The 19,967-nt window shown below is 35.3% G+C and overlaps 2 protein-coding genes across 22 annotated transcripts in view; one reads left to right on the forward strand and one right to left on the reverse strand.

Annotated features, from left to right (window-relative positions):
- The window catches only part of khdrbs2 (KH domain containing, RNA binding, signal transduction associated 2), a 143,420-nt gene extending 136,564 nt beyond the window's left edge, over positions 1-6,856 (reverse strand). For 18 of the 20 annotated variants that reach the window (XR_005281757.1, XR_005281762.1, XR_005281763.1 and 15 more), the window contains exon 1: positions 6,469-6,856. Coding sequence is in view for 9 of the 20 variants with exons in the window: in XM_038296429.1 (XP_038152357.1) it covers positions 6,469-6,568 (100 nt within the window). In the remaining 11 variants the exon portion in view is untranslated. The remainder of the gene's footprint in view (positions 1-6,468) is intronic. The other 2 variants (XM_038296427.1, XM_038296435.1) reach the window with 1 other exon arrangement.
- Positions 6,857-9,073: 2,217 nt separating this feature from the next.
- On the forward strand, positions 9,074-19,681 carry LOC119790753 (isoaspartyl peptidase/L-asparaginase-like). Of its 2 annotated transcripts, none has more exons than XM_038296467.1 (7): positions 9,074-9,133; positions 12,202-12,417; positions 14,017-14,159; positions 14,803-14,966; positions 16,223-16,341; positions 17,773-17,883; positions 19,118-19,681. In XM_038296467.1, the coding sequence occupies exons 2-7, from the start codon at positions 12,231-12,233 to the stop codon at positions 19,324-19,326; spliced, it is 933 nt and encodes a 310-aa protein (XP_038152395.1). In that variant the 5' UTR covers positions 9,074-9,133; positions 12,202-12,230; the 3' UTR covers positions 19,327-19,681. The 2 variants fall into 2 exon arrangements, with proteins under 2 accessions (XP_038152395.1, XP_038152394.1); XM_038296466.1 differs by lacking the exon at positions 9,074-9,133 and adding an exon at positions 10,349-10,459.
- The last annotated feature ends 286 nt before the right edge of the window (positions 19,682-19,967 follow it).

A 19,967-nucleotide genomic window follows, 5' to 3' on the forward strand; every position in this document is an offset into this window, starting at 1 on the left:
TCTGATCTGCATGCCGTGGGAACACCAGATCCGGGTTGACCCACTAAATTACGTGACACCATTTAATGGAATATACGTACGTCAAAACAGCACGCCAGTTGCTTCTTATCTAACAAGCTGAAACAACTATGTTGACATTCGCATCACTGGTGAGAGATTCGGACAGATAAAAGAGCAAAATAATAAAGAATACTGACTACTCTCTGGCTCCCGTCCATGTTGCTGTCCATTATTTACTTCCCTGATTTCCGTCGCACTGTCGACATCATCAAGACTCTGCCACCGTGATGCCGTCATCAGACACACAGTGGTGGGAAAGAGTCGGCACACAGATTGCCAGCAGTGGGTCAGACTCAGCTTTTCAGTCAAATGGGAAAAGAGACAAAAGCCGATGGTAAGCGGTGGACCCGCTTACCATCGGCTTTTGTTTTGTAAAATCTGGGTTTTCAGTGGGAAATCTGACTAAATTTATGTTTATGAGGCTTTTTCTATGAAGCACAGCATTTTTTTTTCATTCTTTTTTACAATGTGTTTTTACAAATACCAATCTGGTTGCTTACGTGTTCTTGATAGCATAGAAAATCACTTCAATCTAATTCTGTCAAACTTATGAATAGTTTTAAGCAGAACTTTGTTTATTTTATCTAATTTGGGATCTGTACCTAGTACCTTCAGGACCAGGCACTTTGTAATGTGTTTTAATTATGTTTTCAAAAAGAGAGCTTCATGAGAAATTGTTAATCTGTAAAAAGAAAATTCACAAGATTTATATTCATATTAATAACTTTATTTCAGTTCAGTGGTTTGATATTAGAATAGTGTTTGAATATGACTGTGATAATTAATACTAAAGTTAAAAGTTGAAGGAATAAAAGTTTATGACAAAATTCTGATTATTTCCTTCAAACAAAACTCTGGTTAGCCAGCTCATTTAAAACATAAACATTTTTTATAATTTTCCACTTACAAAAAAAAAAATGAAAAACAGAATTAATAAGAACTGTAAATGATAAAAAGGATCAAAAATGGAAACGGATTCTTTCAATTCCAACAATGCTCAACACTATTTCTGGTGGGCTATATCTGGTAGAGAATAGACTTGTACATTGGCCAGGCATTGTTTTGCTACTTGTTGTTGATGTTTTATTTCATTTGTTTAAAAAAATATTTTTTCTTTAAATAAGAGCTTATTGTGTCATTTTTGTCATATAAATTGAGAAAGGGAAAAGCAATAGCACCGCAAAGAATCGGCCTAGAAAATATTGGCAGCACATCGGGAATCAGTTTAGGCAAATATCAATACAATGTTTTTTTGCATTGGCCTTAATCAAATCTCTATCCGTTGATCTCTGGAAGAGAAACACAGCAAAGCATATAAATTCTAACCCAGTACTGAAGTCTAGTAGATGGAAGAGAGCACCAAGCTGTGTTTACATGGATATAAATTATTGGAATAAACCTAGCAGACTAAAAATGTGTCATGTAAACATGACAAAATGTTCTGATTGATTCGCGAGGATCAGAATAAAAATTTGAATCCGACTGTGAGAGGTGTATGCCGACTGACAATCCGATCAGCATGCTTGTAAATGCTTGACAGGGTGAAGTTATTCTGATGGATGCAAGCTGAGCTGAGTGCTGTCTGATCTGACGTTTTATTCCAGTTTCTCATCTCAACATAAACAGAAACAATACGATTATTTTTATTTTTTTAGAGAACAGAATGTTTGGAATAAATTAATACAGTTGGAAAGAAGAAAATCCAAGTTGAGATTGTGAATGTAAATTAGTGTTTCTGATAGATATTAGGCCAGCATAGATGACTTTAAAGGCCCTCATAGCCCACCACTGATGTAAAGACTAAAAAATCGAATGGCTTCCTCAAATAGTTTCTCAGTAAGGTCCAGCTCAGGCGTAGGCATACTGTAAGGATGTTTTGCTGTAAATGCTCTGTTATCCAGACATTGCCATCACAAGTTAACATTAAATCAAACATAAAATAAGCTTAGTTAAATATTTAAAGGTTAATGTCAAGCTTTAAAGTCCTTCTGTGGTGTAATGGGCTAAGCCTGTATCTTTCATAAAAGGGACTTGAGTTTTGAATCCTGCTTGTGTCAGAAAAGGCATTCGGTGTAAAAACTAATCTTTGTGCAACTTGACTTGCTGTAGCGTCCCCTGCACAAGGAAACAGACAAAAAGACTCACTTGCAATGTTGAGCTTAAAGCTTTATGAAGTGATGCAATATTCTCACTGCTAATATTATACGAAAAATATGTTGGTTTCACATGAATGAAAGTGTGAGCAGCCACAGTTTGCCGTTGAAGCAATTTTCAAAATTAGGGTCAATAATTCTCATTGCTGAGAGATAAAATGTCTTGTAGAAACATATGCAAATCTACTTCCAGCATTTATAAACTCCATCTTTCTATATAAGCACTGATGAGTGGTAGAAAAATTCATTAGAAGTAGATTTATTTCAAAATCACGAAACTGGTAACCAGAAAATGCTATTTAATTTGAAACGCTATTCAATCCCTGCCCTGATCATTTTCGTAAGGCAAAAATAAGGAGAAATCTTTTTTTAAAAGAAGAAACCTCCAGCAGAATCAAACTCAGACAGGGTGGATCTCTGTCTGATGCAGCTGGGAGTTAGAGGTCAGCAAGGGGACACTGAGAAATATCAAACCAAGACACCCAAAATATCTGCAGGGAGAATCCTAGAAAGCCTACATCAAATTTTCAGTCTAATTTAATACATTCTGAATATCATTAAGATTCTGGTGTAAAAGAATGGATTGGACAATGCTTTGAGTGCTTGAGATGCTGTTTAAACTTTTCTGCAATTGTACTCCTGACCTGTCTGCTGTTAGTTCTGTTCTTCCTTATGCAGTTTGTTTTCTATTTTAAAAGTAAACTTAACCAAATACATGTATTCATACTGAAATGAAATTAGACATAGGTGGACTTTATTAAGTCAGCGTTTACAAAATAGAGGGTGAATGGAAATTTGCAACTTACTTTTAAGACTTTTATCTAACAATTAACAATTAGCATTAGTTCAAGCTGGTCAATCACATAATATCCCAACCAATTCACAATAAAGTTGAGTTTGCAAGGAAGCAGAAAATCTCAAGAGGTATGAACACTTTGAAACAGATACAGCACCATATTTTCTAGTCTGTTTGCAGCATAATGGGCTGCATAACAGAACGTTGCTCTAAAACATGCAGACAATGAAGTTTATAAAACAGCTATTATCCTCAACTGTCATTACTCATCTAGATGTCTTTTACTTCCTGTCTGCCTCCCTGTCTGCTTATTAGAAATCCCTTTGGTTTTCTTACATAGCATGTAGGCGAGTCTTACAAGGAAAACCTGTGGGATCTATTAATGGCTCGCCTTTCTTGTCTCTGACTTCCACCCACTATAAAATAACAACTGCAGTGTTATTTAGGGAGAAGAAAGAAGTGCAGGAAAGAGCTGACTTTCATCTGTCAGTCTGAGCAGTCATTAGACTCCTGTTTCCACAGACAAATATATTCAATGAATACTAAGACAGTTATGGCCAATATCTCTTAAAGATGTTTTCAGTAACCTAGATTTATTGTCACTTTGAATAACAAAGACATAAAACAGTTTCTACAACGCAAGAAATGCAATTACACACCCACAGCCTTACATGCCAGCCGGGTAATGAATGACCCTCATCCCTAACCCATCATATATCTGCTCAAATATAGACAAATGATTATGCAGAGTGTATCATTTGTTCACAAAGCATGAAAAATATATTTCATAAATATGGTGATTTAACTAAGACCACAGTAAATCCATGTTTGGTGTTTTATTGTCTGTGGTATGAATAATGCAGGATTATGTGCCTTTCTGTTCAGTGATAAATAACTGAATCAATAATTTGCTGAAAGCAGTTTATCTCGCTGCCCGCAGGTATGCAGGATTCTGCATTATCAATGCGTAAAGGCTGACCAAAGAGCTTTGTTAAAGAGGGAGAAATCCATGCTGTAAACTTAGATTAAGCCGCACAAACTTTAGAGCATTTCCAGAGCAGGTTGCCAAATATTATTCGACAGAAACTTTCAGAACAGTTGTGAGAAAAATACACATCCCTAAAGCTGCCTGTTTTTATATAATATTTACACATCTATTTGTAAAGCACCATATGATATTGAAGCTTATGGTTGACTGAAGTGCAAATTTACGAAAAAAAAGTTTTAAAACGCCATTTGATGAGGCGTTACAGAGCATATTAATGGTCTCTGACATGTTATCTCATTGTGAGTCAGCCTTGAGAAAATCTGGCAAAATGTAGCATGTGACAGATGATCCCATCTGCACTCCAGAGAGTGCCAAAGCCGCACTGTAAGGTGTCTCATCAACACATTGCAGCAGGAAAGCTCAAGTTAAAGAACATTACTTTTGTATTAACACTCTGATATGCAAGTTTTATTAACACATATTTACTCATATTAGCAGATATGTGAAAATATGAAAAAAATACAGGTCTTATGAATGAGAAGATTAACAAGTTTAGAGTACAACTAAAGGATGCTCAAGATCAAAAGCCATGTTTTTTATTGTTTTTTTTTATTACATATGTGATATTTTTATATTTAAACTGTTTTATATAATATATTCACCTCTTTATTTACAAAGTAGATATTGGTATCCCAACTTTTTTGAACTTGAGCATCTAAGCCACTAAAAGTTTGGGAAAACCCAGCTGTAACATATTGTGACTGCAACATTAAACGTGTTGAAAATGCAAGGAATTTGAGATTTGATGCATTGTGCTGCTCTAATCATAAACCTGGAATACGAATACACCAGTAAACAGGGCTTAAAGCAACACTTTGTAATTTTCAGCCACCTGCAACCTATTTAGTTCCCTTGAAGGTGACTGCTACTTGTATATCGACGGATTCATGGTTTTAATACCAATTATTTTAAAATCAGTCTAACTGATCCCTGATATATGATGCCAATATTTTGGGCCCATTCTTAGAGCTGATATTGCATTTTCTTCCTCCGTATACTTAATAAAGATAGCACACAATCATAATAAATGTTGCACAAGTATAAATAAAGAAAAGACAGTTATTTACAAAACAACAAAACATTAGGAAACAGCAATATCTCAAGGCACGGCTGCTGAATGCACTTATGAATTATCCAACACATGCATGTATCAGTCAATACCGATACAAAGTATATAACCCAAAATTATTGGCTGAATTAAATATTGGCCTATCTCCAGGTCCGCAAAATTAAACTGTCTCCATCCTTGTTTTGGAAGCTGATAGCAAACCACTCTGGACCAGCACACCGGGGAGTTATTAAGTTGCTCATCAAGACAAGGACGGTTCTAAAGAACGGCAGCAAGTGTGGAGCATTGATACATGCCAAGTGCTGTATATTGACCTAAAAAATAATCAAATTGTATCTCAGTGTTGCTTTAAGCAAACTATAGGAAAAAATTGCTCATAGTGGATTTATAAAATTTTTTAAAGCTTTCTCATAAACACATTCCCTTCATATGTTGCCAAGTGAAGCTTTAATAGGAATGATTGGCTCCTTTAGTTTCTGCACCTGCTCTGTTTTTTTTTTTTTTTTTTTTTTTTTTTGCAAAAGGAAATATCTACAAAGGAATGAATTTATATGTTCTTGTTAAGGAACTGGAAAAAATTTTTTTTGCCATGTTTCAGCCAGCCAGCTGGCAGTGTGCAGCAACAGGTGGAGGATGGCAGTGCTACTTAAATTTCCACATCCCAAAGAGAAGACTGGCCAATTCATCACTCTCCCCAGAACAAATTTAGTTTAAACAAACTAAGATCCTTTTTTTCTGTTGTTTTTTGAACTGTAAGCTTTTAGAAGCTCTGTGTGCCTTGATACTAATAACCAAACCATGCCAAGGAAAAATGCAGCAATAATTTTAGGAATCTTGACACACTGCAATTTTAAAAACTGATGTATAACAGACAAAGTCTTTGTTTACCCTTCTGAAATACTGTTCAATTATAATGCTGATTGTATTATAATGTTTACAAAGGTTGAATAAAAAAAATTTAAATATTTTATGTGTGGTAAGTTTCTGTTGGTTTTTTTTGTCAAATCCGAAAGATTATCTTTTTTAACTTTAATCCATCATTACAATTAGTGTGAACTGTTCATTGTTGGTTGCTTTGTAGCCAAGCATAAAACACAGCAGCAGCTTTTCTTGTCAAATCTGACTCTTAGTCAAACTTTTTGGAGGAAAACAAGGTGATGAGTCTTTGGCTTTGCACACTTTTACTTAGCTGAATGAATCTAAACTTCTGAAGTAAAGACATCTAAGTTGCAATCATAAGAACTGAAGTAAAGCTTTTAGTTTACAGACAAGAGTAACATCGTAAACATGCTATGAAGCACCTGTTAGAGCAGATTAGATGGAAAGAAACACCCTACTGTACCTTGCTTACCATCTGCTAGAAGCCGAACCGCGTGAACAAAGGAAGGGTCCAGGCTGTTTTTCTCGGCCATCAGTTCAGGTAAGCACTTATTTGGGTGCATGATGATCGCAGCGCGCCTCTCTTCTCTAGGTGAGAACTAAGCGTCGGAATGCAACTAAAACTGGTTCCTCCTGCGATCAGATGGAGTCTATCCGTCCGTCTGGACAGAAGCGGCTAAAAAACACCCTTCTGGATATTATATCGTTCCAGGTCTTTGAGGAAAAAATAAATAAGCTGAAGGATGAAGAGTGAATCAGAGGTGTGAGCCCATCTCCGCTGCTTCTCCTCTGGAAAAGAGCCGCCAGACTCTCATCAGACTCAGGGGGTCTGCAGCCTGTGCTCCCCCCCCCCACCCCCCTCTCCCCGCCCCTTGGCAACATTATTGGCTATATTCTGTGCGGGACTGGTGCTGAGGAAGAATCAGCCAGGTTCCCTTTGAGCATCAACCATCTGTGCAATGAGCATCGCACTTGTTTATGCAAAATAAATGGCTGCTAAAAAAAAAAGTAAAATAAAATAAAAACCATTCACAGTCTGAATGTATTCATTCAATTACAACAAAAAATTGATGCTTGAGGCAGAATGTTGTCAGATATAAAATTAGGAGACAAATTAACTTTTGTTTTTTTTCTGACCGATTTTATATTGTAGCAAATCAGTCAACATTTTATAATTGATTTAGGATCACTTTTAATAACTATTCCGTAAACTTTCACATATGAAGTTGGAATATTTTTTATTACTTTTAATAACAAGCCTTGGTCTTTTTTCTGTCATGCTGAACTCTGTTTGAAACTTCAGATTTCTTGCTTTTTGTATCTCTGCTTCTGTCTCCTTGAACCCCAGTCGGCCTGGGCAGATGGCCGCTCACACTGAGCCTGGTTCTGCTGGAGGTTTCTTCCTGTTAAAAGGGAGTTTTTCCTCTCCACTGTCGCTACAAGCATGCTTAGTGTGAGGGATTGCATCCAAGTCAATGAGTCGATGCAATCAACTGGTTTTTGTTAGATAGAAAACTTTTAATCAATTTGACTGTATGATCTGGTGAACTGTAAATTGCCTTGAGATGATGTTGGGAATTTGCGCTATATAGATAAAGTGAACTGTATTGAATTGAATCTGAAAGCTTTGCTTGTCCTTAAAAAGGAACCAAGGAATTGGCAAACTGAGCTATTGCTTCCTTGACCCAACAGTAGGGATCCCTCAAAGCTTGATTTCTCAAATATATTACATATAATTAAAATAAAAGCTTTTGATCTCCTGCCCGTTAGACTAGAAACTATAACTTTTAAGTTTACAACATCAGCTTCAAAAGAATATAAACTTTCATCTATATTTATCTATTTTTATCTATATAAAGGGGAATCTGTTTATGTTACCTGCCATCATTTGATGGTATAATGTGCAATTGCTATTTGATACCCTGTGCAATAACTTAAATTAAAGTAAATTTCTCCACTATGAGATTAATAAGGTCAATCAATCAATTGATGCTGCTTCTGGCTGTGCTGGAGTAAGATTTAATGCACATGGTGACTGCAAACAAAGTGTTATAAACAATAAAATATGAGGTCACATGCTTGCTTAACTAAAAGTTAATCCTGGACCCTCTATATTGAAATGTGACTGGTAGGCGGGATGAGGAAATTTATAAGGATGACTTCCGAAGATATTTGGTTTCTCTTGTATTTTACTTATGGGTAAGAGGGTAAAGAGAGTCTATCATTTTTTCATATTGTTACGCATTTTTTAAATGCATATCACTAAAAAGGTGGCTTAAGCAAATTTCTAAAACATGTACGTGCCCATCTCCTAGTAAGAACATGAATGCTCCATTTTAGATTTAACAAGCTGCATCATAGATGTCAGTGACATGTATACTAACACAAAGTGTCAAATGTAAAACGCTTCCCAAGTCTTATCATGTTAAGTCAGAGCTGAGAGTCATCTCCTGCCTGACATGTTGCCTGCCTCACTCACTTAGCAATGAGCCTTAAGCAGATGAGCCTGGTGATCGACGAATTTAGCTCCACTTGACCTTTACAGTCATGTCTTCCTGCTAATTGGAATCATAAACCAACAGACAAAACGTTTCGCAGTTATGTGTTAATTATCTTGTTGTTATACACGTTTCTTCCTCTAGCAGGATGACTGTGTAAATTGAACATTTCATGAATATGAACTGTTAACCATGATTTTTAAAATAGTTTTTAAGGTTTTAAAGAACCTCAAAATTATGTTATCTTTAATTGACATGTCATCTCTCTTTAGGGGGAATCGAATAATTACCAATAAAATATGCTTGATTATTTTTGCACTAGGCTGAATTCCCATGGGAATCTCTGCATGGAGATATTATTGATACTCCTCACAGTTACACACCAGACTCCTATTGGATATATCTATCTATTGAGTTCTACTTGCATGAGATCATGTCATTGAGATAATATCCCTCACCCCTGCAACATTCCAGATCAGTATGAAGATTTTCATTGCATTCCTGGGCAAGAATGAAAAAAACTCTGTCCAGTGAGTCAATCCCAGCTCCTCCTCCTAGTATATGATGTTTGCAGAAATCATCCAAAAGGAGTTCCTGGATAGGCTTTTCATGGGGGTGGTTGTATTGTCTGTAAGTATGATCTGTCAGCTTTATACTCTTTACTGCATTTGTGACATTGTCTGCCAGGGTATTTTTTGCTATGAGTGTAATAGCCTATTTGTTGAACCACACCCACACACAAAAACACAGGCTACTTTCTTTCACTGAAGACAATACGGAGCACTCCGTTTTGGAAACTGTTTTGCCAAAGTATGCAATTTTCTACCACTTACTTTTTCATTTTATTTTATTTTTTGCAGTAGAAGGATGCTCTAAATGAGCAGGTATAAATAAAAAGAATAGCATATGTATCATTTTGTGTTTCCTCAATTATTACCCTGCCTGTGTTTCAACATAGTCTAAACAATAGAACAGAGCAGTGTGACATTTAGGTGCAAACTGAAATAGTTCCATTCACTTTAATCATATAGATTTACAATTATTCATACAGTTTTTTTTTACATTATCATAGTATCAATATTTATCATCAGTATTATTATTATTATTATTACTTTGTTAATTATTTGTGCTGTAACTGTGAATTTTGCAGCTTCTGATGGATAGTTGAAGTCTAAACTTGGAAGTCGTTATTTATTCATTTATTTATAAGATCTATTTCTCTATTTTGACCTGAACTCTATTCGCTACGACTCTATAATCTTCCAGTCATTTCTTTATTAATTCAACGTGTTTGTGCTGACCTCTAGTGGTCAAAGAGCAACACTACAAATTCAAACGGCGCACAGTTGTACCAATAAGACACGATGTCAATAGCATCACGCCCTCTACTGATGAAAATACAACACTACACATACCATTCGAACAAGGCTGAAATTTGTAAAAATTCTAGTTGACTTTTGGAGAATCTTTTTCTGACCTCTAAAGTTAGAATCTATGTTTTTTTTGTATTTCACAAGAGTCTCTCTCAAATATAAAGTGACAATCATATTTGTTTGCAGCCAGTTCTCTTTATTTTGCTATAATTTTATTGGCCTAGAAAAACAAAAATTCCCTGAAGATATTGTACACATGTCTTTCTTGTGTTCCAAAGATATTTTGTTGGTCTTCGAACACTGCATTGTTGAGTGTTTTATAGCGGATTCAATTTACAACACTACTATTTTTTTATTTTTTATTTTATTTTTTTTTTTGCTGCTCCAGTTATTAAGCAGTTATTGTTTGCTGGATTGTGCATGAAATCCCTTCATGCACAATCCTGCACATTTAGAAATGGTCCTGTCGGAAGATTGCATAAAACGTGACGTCAGTATTCAACTCGTTTGATTTGTCAAATCCATCTCGCGCTCTCAGGGTTTCAACCAACCGTCTCTTTCAGAGGTTTGAAAGTCTTAACAGGTACGTCAAAATGTCACTTTCGCTTCTGTAGCCTATAAACTATACGAAATGCATTGCAAAGTAGGATTAGAACTATTTAATGTTTAACATGGCGCAGATCAGTACAGCCATTGTGCAGACTTTAAGACCTTTTACAAAGTGGGATCAAACGTCTATCTTTCTTTGTGGGTGGTTTCTGCTTTCATTACTGCTTTATGTTAGTATATTATCTGTGTTCTTGTTTCTGCTGTTTGTTTATGCTAAATTAATTAAACATTAGAATGTTCAAATGACATGCCAACATCAGTCTCCAGATGTTACTCTAAAGCCCCACTTAACCTGTTGGGGAAGATCTTATGATTTTACCTGGTGAATGATTGCTAAGCATTTACACTATCACAAGGCATTTATGGAAAAAATAGTTTGAAAAAGGTCATGAATTTATAATACGAATTCCCTTATTTTATTACCTTCATAAAGATGGTGGACCATTGGCTGTCCTGCTTTGTGATTCAGCTCTATGTGCCATAACCATCATAAGTTTGCATTTATTATAAACGCAAATTGTTGTATCTAGTTTACTTTTCCAGTCAGTGTTTTTGTACTGTATTTGCTTCCTTTGGTCCTGAATTATAAAAATCATTTTATCTATAAACAGAGTGAAAAAAGTAAAGCTGTGTGTTACATTTCAAAAACTCCATCAAGCTTTTACCATTTACCAGTTTGTTATATTGAGATAGGATGAAAAAAAAAAAAAAAAAACTGAAGGACATCTATTAATAAACGGTCAGTGTCAATTTAAAAAATCTACTCAAAATATTGCTCCAAACAAACCCCCATCTTTATCAGGATCACAGTGACAGCTACAGTGTTGTTTGTTTTTGGATGTTGAGGTAATGTTTCACCACAAATGTGGTTCTTGCAAAATAGCAAGATATTCACTATAACAGAAACAATCACGAGAGAGTTGGTTAAACCCAGGCCTGAATGTTTAGGTCTGCCCTTATTTTTATTATTTTTTTATGTGGTAGACTTTATCCCCTTAAACCCCAGACGGCCTCGGCAGATGGCCGCTCACACTGATCCTGGTCCTGCTGGAGGTTTCTTCCTGTTAAAAGGGAGTTTTTCCTCTCCACTGTCGCTACAAGCATGCTTAGCGTGAGGGATTGCATCCAAGTCAATGAGTCGATGCAATCAACTGGTTTTCCTTAGATAGAAAACTTTGAATCAATCTGAGTGTATGATCTGGTGAACTGTATATTGCCTTGAGATGACACATGTTGTGAATTGGCGATGTATAAATAAACTGAATTGAATTGAATCCTGTGTACACACAGTGTTTAGTTAAATAGTAATGCCTGAATGTATCTAATTGTATATTGATTCCAGCATATAAGTTAGGTCGCACTGCTAATACTTGCCTTGGTAATAAATAAACCCATAATAAACATAATAAAGGTGCGTTTTTCTAGGATGTGGTTTATAAAACATGTAGGAATGCACCTGTTCCCGTAGATAAATGACATACCTTCAATTCAAATTTCAAAGTTCATTGCTGCTTTTTTCTATCAGTAGCTACATTGTAGTTTTTTATGCACATTGATCAAAGGTGCCACTGACACGAGTATATCAACTGTTGAAGAAGTGCAGTATAAATTAGAATCACTTGTATAATATGCATCACGCCACATACATATGATGGAAAATGTACTGGAATTATTTTGACTTTCTTGTTTGTGTCTTTAATACACCCTATACTTTAGAGTTCACCTTATCCTGCAAGAGCTGAAATATGTCAGCGGTGTTGGTCGTTCATGGTGGTGCCTGGGCCATTCCAGACGAGCTGGCCCCAATTTCTGTTCAAGGAGTAAAAGCTGCTGCACGGCATGGATCGTCGGTGCTTAGAAGTGGAGGAAGTGCGCTGGATGCTGTTGAGGCTGCTGTTAGGGCTTTGGAGGACAACCCATTCTTTAATGCAGGTACATAAAACGGATCAGTTTGTCACGTAAGGATCAGATGAAACTACTTGGTATGAATTCACAGCACGTTGAATGCCTCATCCACGAATAATGTAGAAAATAAATCACAATAACTTTATTATGTTGTTATTCAAATTTATCAGAACACTGTCTCCATCTGCAAGTTTTCTTACTGATATCTATTGGAGCTCAGTGGAGTTATTAATATTTCTCTCAGGGGATTCTTACAGGCTTTATCTTCAGCAATTCCCTTTGGATTAAATCAAAACTGAACAGAAGCCCCTGGAAATGGATGTTCTGTTTAATGAACTCTAAGAGAGACCTTGACTAAGTATAAAATACAAATAAGAACAGGTTTTGTATTTATTTTTCTAACACATATGAGTCTATTTGGTCCAAGTTTAAAATACCGCAAAATATTTTCTACATCTTAATCTTTTTTTAGTTATCAGCCCTGTCTTTATTGAAAAAGGGATCTGGTTTTCATTTGCATTCTAAATCTAAAATCTAAAGCAAAAATCGAATAACAAAAACATGGACCCTAATTTAAGAAAGTGAGGAATCAAGATAAGTTCTGGGGGTAAATCCCCACATATCCATGTTTTTTGGTTTCCCAGTTAAAGTCGCAAGTTGCTGCATAAACCAACTTTGGACAGTTGCAGGATACATTCAATTGTTAAGTTAAATATTACTTTAAAGCCAAGGTTTACCTTCATATTATCCAATGTTTGTTAATACAAAGCCAATGAATGATGTTTAATTCAGTTGAAAAAGGTTGAATGTAACAACAGCTGATAACTGGAGCCTAACCCAGATTTAGAATAGAATAGAAAATCCCTTTATTGTCCCACAATGGGGAAATTGTGGGACAATAAAGTGTCATTTTATATTTTATCTTGATTTAATGCTACATCTTTTTTTTTTCCTGCATAGATAAATGTGTGCACAGACACACATTTATTTATATATTTTTTTTACATTAAATAGATGTAGTTTGGAGAATATAACTTTAATACAGCATTAAAGCCGACTCACGTATTGACTTGTTTGCTGATAAGCTACTCCTTATTTTCCTGCAGGAACAGTGTTGCCTTTTGTGTTAATAATATTTTAATAATCTCCATATGTATTCATAATATTTTAAATTCCACTACTAAGAAATGCACTCTTTAAGACTTCATTTTTCCTCTCATTGCCTTCGTTGTTCATTCATGCACTAGGAGAACATGCAAACTCCATGCAGAAAGACCCCAGGTCAGGATTTGAAAAAAATGCTGTTAGCAGCTATGCTACCAATTTTGCCATCAGTAGCTTATCACCATACATATCAAATGAATAACAATACAATACTGTATGGGCCTAAATGCAGCAACACTCATTTGAAGTTTGGAGACTGGAGATTTTTATAGATCTGGACAAGGAACGGTGAAGCAGGCTATTAGTGGTGGTTAATTGCTCACATCTCTCCTCTCTTGTTTATCAGCTTTAATCTTGCCTGGTGGACAAGAGAGGAAATTGTAGCTGAAACAACATGATTCTGCTATATTTCCCTCTGCAAACACACATTATTATTTTTTTTTTTCAAACCTTTTCCTCTAGGGCATGGGGCAACGCTAAACATTGCTGGAGAAGTGCAGCTGGATGCCATTATAGTGGATGGAAAGACGCTTGCCTTTGGTTCGGTGTCTTGCGTAAAGAACATCGCTAACCCTGTGTCACTGGCAAGGGCAGTCATGGAGAAGGTTGTGTTATTTTTGTTGTATTATTTAGTTTTAACCTGTTGTTTCTGTCTCAATGAAAGATAAAGCAGAATTGAAATTATGGTTTAAACACCGGCACGATGGAATGAGATCCTTTCCAATATCTTTGTTCATTAAAAGGAAAAATACAATAGCATCATCGGTTCATCCCATTTTAGGATGTAATGAGTGAATAAAAGCCTGCCACTTACCATAGATTATGTGGTAATGGTTCCAGAAGTGTAATCCAGAAATACTTAACATTAGTTAAGCATTTCAACTCATTCATTGGCCAGAAGGCCTATGTACCTTTGAGCAGGTGCTCTGTAGTTCCTCATAGAGAGAGGTTTCTTTAGAGATTTAGATGCATAATAAAAGTTTCTTAAAGGCATAAATCAGAAATCTGCTCAACATGATCTCATTTCAGACATTTTCAGTTAACTTTTGTCCCTGAAAGTGAGTTCAACTGGTTTGTCTAGCTGCCACCTCTGCCACCAGATCCATCTCACTCCCAGACATCCAACAAACGTTCTTTTAAACACTGCTCAGAATCCAAAATCATGGTGGCCATTCCTTATAATCATCGTTTTTCTTTTAAATAGATTTAACATTTCTTCTACATATTTGCTGTTGTGGAAATTTCCAGACGTCCCATGTAATGCTGACGGGCAGAGGTGCAAACAAGTTTGCAGAGAGCATCGGGATCGCCATGGTTCCTACAGATAAACTGGTGACTGAATGTGAGAGGAAGGAATGGGAAAAACACAAGAAATACATCGCAGGAGTAAATGAAGAATTCAACACACAGTGGTATGCTCTTTTCTAAACTATTGTTGTTCAGTCTAACGTGGTTAATTAGATGATCCTTCTGATTAATCTTATGGGTTCTCCTAGTTATTTTGACACTTAATTGTACTGAAGCATATCTATTAATACATACAGTTTTACAGATAAGTTAGACTATAGAAGACTTTCAGCCCAACTAGGGATGTGCACTTTTTAGGGCTGCAACTAACGATTAATTAGCAAGTCGATTCATCTGTTGATTAATTTTAGATTAATTCATTAATAATCAGATGGCCAAAGATTTTTTTTATTAAATTAAAGAAACTAAATCTTTTCCACTTGAGGAATTCTGGATAGAGCATATTCTGTCCATCCCTTGATTTTCCGTCACGCTTATCCCAAGAGTGGTTGCAAGGGGTGCTGGTGCCTATCTCCAGCTGTCTACTGGCGAGAGGAGGGGTAAACCCTGGACAGGTTGCCAGTCCAGAACAGGGCAACACAGAGACAAACAACCATTCATTCAAACACCTAAAGACAATTTAGAGAAGCCAATTCACCTAAGAGTCTTGTTTAGGGAGAACATGCAAACTCCGTGCAGAAAGTTCTCAGCCCAGGAATTGAACTCAGAACCTTTCTGCTGCAAGGCAGCAGTGCTGTCCACTGCTCCACTCAGCAGCTCAGATAGGGCAAATTGAGAGACGAAATTTATTTATTTATTTTTATCTTAAATGCAAAATGTTTTTTTTTTTTTGCAATAGTGGTATAATTACTGCTCTTAATGGGTTGTCCTGTCAGCTAAAGGTATATTTTAGTCTCCACACTCCAGTTAATGATTTAATCGATTACTAAATTAGTTTCAGATTATTTCAATAATTGATTAATCCGACTAACTTTTTTAGCCCTAGTAATTTTACAAAAACATTAAATTATTATATTTGTATTTTTTTTTGTGACAATCATACTCTTATTTTTATGATCAGTGTCTCCACAGCCCTTTTTGAGATTTTTAATGTTGGTTAGAAAGATCTGTATTAATTCTGGGAATAAAGGACATTAAAAGGTCATCTTAGTACCACTAATTGTATCATGTCAAATTGCAAATTTTATAGCCATACAATTATTGGAATCAAACAATTATTTGCAAAGGTGGTATTGAACACAATGATGTAATGAAGATTGATATGTTGTAGAGGATTTGGGCCAATTTAAAAACCTGTCTCTGTGTATGGAGTAAGAATTTCATTTTTTAAGTTGAAATAAACTGTTTTTTTTTATTCAAGGGCCCACGATACTGTTGGGGCTGTAGCTTTGGACTCTGCAGGGAACGTTGCATGTGCAACATCCACTGGAGGGACCAGACATAAAATGGTTGGCAGAGTCGGAGATTCTCCTGTCATTGGTATGTTATTAACATTAATGTTGGGTTTTAATCCAGAGAAATGTGAGTTTAAAAGATTAAAAGGAAATAATCAACACAGAGACAGAGTTTTGTGACGTCAGCCTCTGCAGAAGTGGAGAGAAGGTGTCGGCTCAGAAACCAGCACCTTCTCACACAGATCCCTTCATGGCAAAGCCTTTTATTAACAGTTTACAACATCATAAGCCGGGCCTAAAACAGAAGACCCAGTAATGATTATTTGTGAGGATGCAGGTAATAATGAATTGACCAACTGGCTGGATGGAAGTCACACAACCGTGTGATTCTGCCTCATGACCTACTGGAGGTCATAAAAGTTTATGACCCTTCTAGTTGAATCACAGGATACAAATGTAGCATCTTCTTTCTTTCAATGTTTCATATGTCCACACAATAATTTTATAATTATCACTCTAACAATTAACATGTCCCAATTTTCTTTTTAAAATAGATAAATAGAAATACCTTATTCATTACACTGCATTTCTACCTATAAATGAAATTAGAAATAAATCATCCAAACTGCATTTTCATTTCCTTCTCCAAGACTCCTCAATATGTAAATCAATTAAAATGCGACAAAATAATGTTTTACATGTAATTTTTAATATGTAAATAAGATTTTTTTTTTCATTTAAAAATATGTTTCAAATGTCCAGTTTTCACAATTAAAATTCAATAATTGAAATCGGTTTTCATTTTAAAGTCAAAGCTGTATGGTTTTTGACTAATAAATGAAATTGCAAGTAGATAATCTAGACTTCATTTAGTTCCATATTTTAAATTGCACCTATTCAATTTAAGTTACTGCGACATTTTTTGAAATGAAAGTTTAAATACTAATCTATTTATCATATAATTTAGGAATCAAAATAAGCAGTCTTAATAAAAATGCATGAGTAATTTTATCCATGAGTTAAATTATGCAACTCTAACTTTAAAATGCATTTTTGTTAATACAGTTTGATTTTCTCAAATTTTCACATTTAAAAATACATTTAGGTATTTTTTTTTTTTAAGTGATTTATTTAAAAAAAATGAGCAACCTCAGAGAAGAAATTGAAAACGCACTGTGGAGGATTTCTTTTAGTACTTTAATCAGACAAATTGCTGACTTTTTTATGCAAAGGATCAAATATTTCCATTAATTAATTTACATTAATTAATGGACACATTTGCTTCCATATAATCAGAAAAATATGCATTTTATTATTTTGTTTTATGTCTATTAATTAGTTTTCGTCACTAAACTTATAATGCAGTACAGTAGCATCAATGAATATTGAATAATTTTTAGAGTTTTATTTAAACTTTACAGTTAAAATTTTTCTATGTTTACAGTGTACATTTTTATTTTTTATTTATTTATTTATTTTTACAAACTTTTTCTTTATCTTTTATTTTGGTAATAAGGCTGTGGAGCATATGCAGACAACATCAGTGGTGCTGTATCGTGTACTGGTCATGGAGAATCGATTCTTAAAGTGACGCTGGCCAGACTCATCCTTTCACATGTTGAACAAGGTAAAAGAATACTCAGTGCTCCCATTCAAAGGCACCTTTCCATATTATTCAAGATCATCTCGTCACAATATTGTTCATCATTGAAGTTGAAAAAAATGTGTGTACTTTTTTGTAGGTAAAGGAATTTTTTTTTCTGTTCATCTTGTAACTCTTAATCAGAATCAGCTTTATTTGCACACAAAAAAATTATTTGACTTTCATTCTACTTTGATTTCAATTAAGATGTTTAAAATTTTAATATATAACATGTTTTTTTTTATCTGTATACATACAGTGTTTTTGAAAGAAAGAAACATGGTTGAATTACTGCTTATCTAGGCATTCTGTTCAGCATTCATCAAAGAGGCATCCTGAGAAAAGGAACAGATTCTGTTGTAGCTGTCTTTTTTGCTGGATGTGTGAGCTTCTGGTAAAGGCTTGGCTTATGGTGTTGAAGCCCAAGCTGAGCTTTACCTACAGGATTCTGGCATACATCTCCGATTATTCAAGGTGGAACAGCATTAAAAACGTTGCCCCAAAATGATTGCATCATTCACTGACAGATTTGTTTTCCTGTAAGTAAATTGCAAGGCGTCCAGCAAAGGGGCTTGAAAGTAATGGCACGACTTTATGTGGAAGGTTACATTGAAATAGAAGCTGGAATTGAGGAACCGATCTAGAGGGATTTAAGAGTGACAACAGACCAGTCGGTGATTATGTTTGACATTAAAGGTTTTAATAAAACTGACAATTTCTTTGACTCACCATAGTTGTTGTTCTCATTCTGAGGTATGCTCATTGAGCCAGGTATTGGTGAAACAGGGTATCAGATCTACAGAAGTATGAGTTTTTATAGATGAGAATTCGCAATCTGTTCATTTTGTTTTCTAGTGAACAGACACCTGTCAGATAGATTGAAGACAAGGGAGTCTGGAGTCACTGCTGTCACAGCCTAAGAACAATTCTGTCTGTTTACTGTATTTAAGTTGCTGGTAATTCCAATTAAGGTTTGTTGGGCCATCAACCAAGATCTCAGTGAAGTTGGGGGAATAAAAACTAGAAAAATAACTAGAGATTGCTGTCTGGTGTTAAGTAGTTCCTCTCAAATGAAGATAACCATAGAATGATGACATAGAGCAGACTAAATTAGCAAAAACACGAGAAGAGAACCAAGTACAGATTACAGTAAATAAACAAGGTTCTTAGTGTAAACAAATAGACATGATTTCTCTTTCATTTCTTTGCTCCGTCACAGGGAAGTCTGTAGAAGATGCCTCACAGTTGTCCCTGCAGCACATGGGTGATCGGGTCCAAGGAGCAGGTGGTGCCATTGTAGTTTCTCCATCAGGGCAGTGGGCTGCTACATTCACCACCAAGCGGATGGCCTGGGCTGCTGCTGAAGATGATGTGCTGTGGTTTGGAATAGACCCAAAAAAGAAGCTGAAAGAGAAACTGTCCCTTTAGAAGATTTTGTTTTTATTATATGTATTTTTTTTAATTAGAAAATGAAATGCACCCGTAAAACAGTTTTCTATTTTTTATTGGTGTTTTTTGGTAGATGATTTTTTTTCCCAACTAAGGTGTGTAAAATAAAAAAGTATTTTACAATAGTAATCATTAAAGCAACACTGAATAAGTTTTGACCGAAGTATTTGTTTAATATGAGATTTATCAAATTATTTTTAAGGTCAATGTATAGCATTTGGCATGATCCTTGTGAGCTGCCCTTCACAAAAACTCACCTCTGTAACTTAAGACGGTTGGATCCATATGACACCCACCTTATCAGAGATATTGTTGGTTCTCTGATGTGAGGGGTAAATGTTAAAAATTACATGTAAAACATTATTTTGTCTCATTTAACTGATTTACAAATTGAGGAGTCTTGGAGAAGGAAATGAAAATGCAGTTTGGATGATCTATTTCTAATTTCATTTATAGATAGAAATGCAGCGTGATGAGAAAGGATTTCTATTTATCTATTTTAAAAAGAAATTGGGACAAAATTGCTTTAACAGATTATGTCCCTTTGGACTGTTAATAACATACCAATGACAGGAGAATCTCCAACTCTGCCAACCATTTTATTTCTGATCCCTCCAGTG

The sequence above is a fragment of the Cyprinodon tularosa genome, unplaced genomic scaffold (genome assembly GCF_016077235.1).
Source record: "Cyprinodon tularosa strain WSP-4 unplaced genomic scaffold, ASM1607723v1 ctg37, whole genome shotgun sequence".
Taxonomy (NCBI): Eukaryota; Metazoa; Chordata; class Actinopteri; order Cyprinodontiformes; family Cyprinodontidae; genus Cyprinodon; species Cyprinodon tularosa.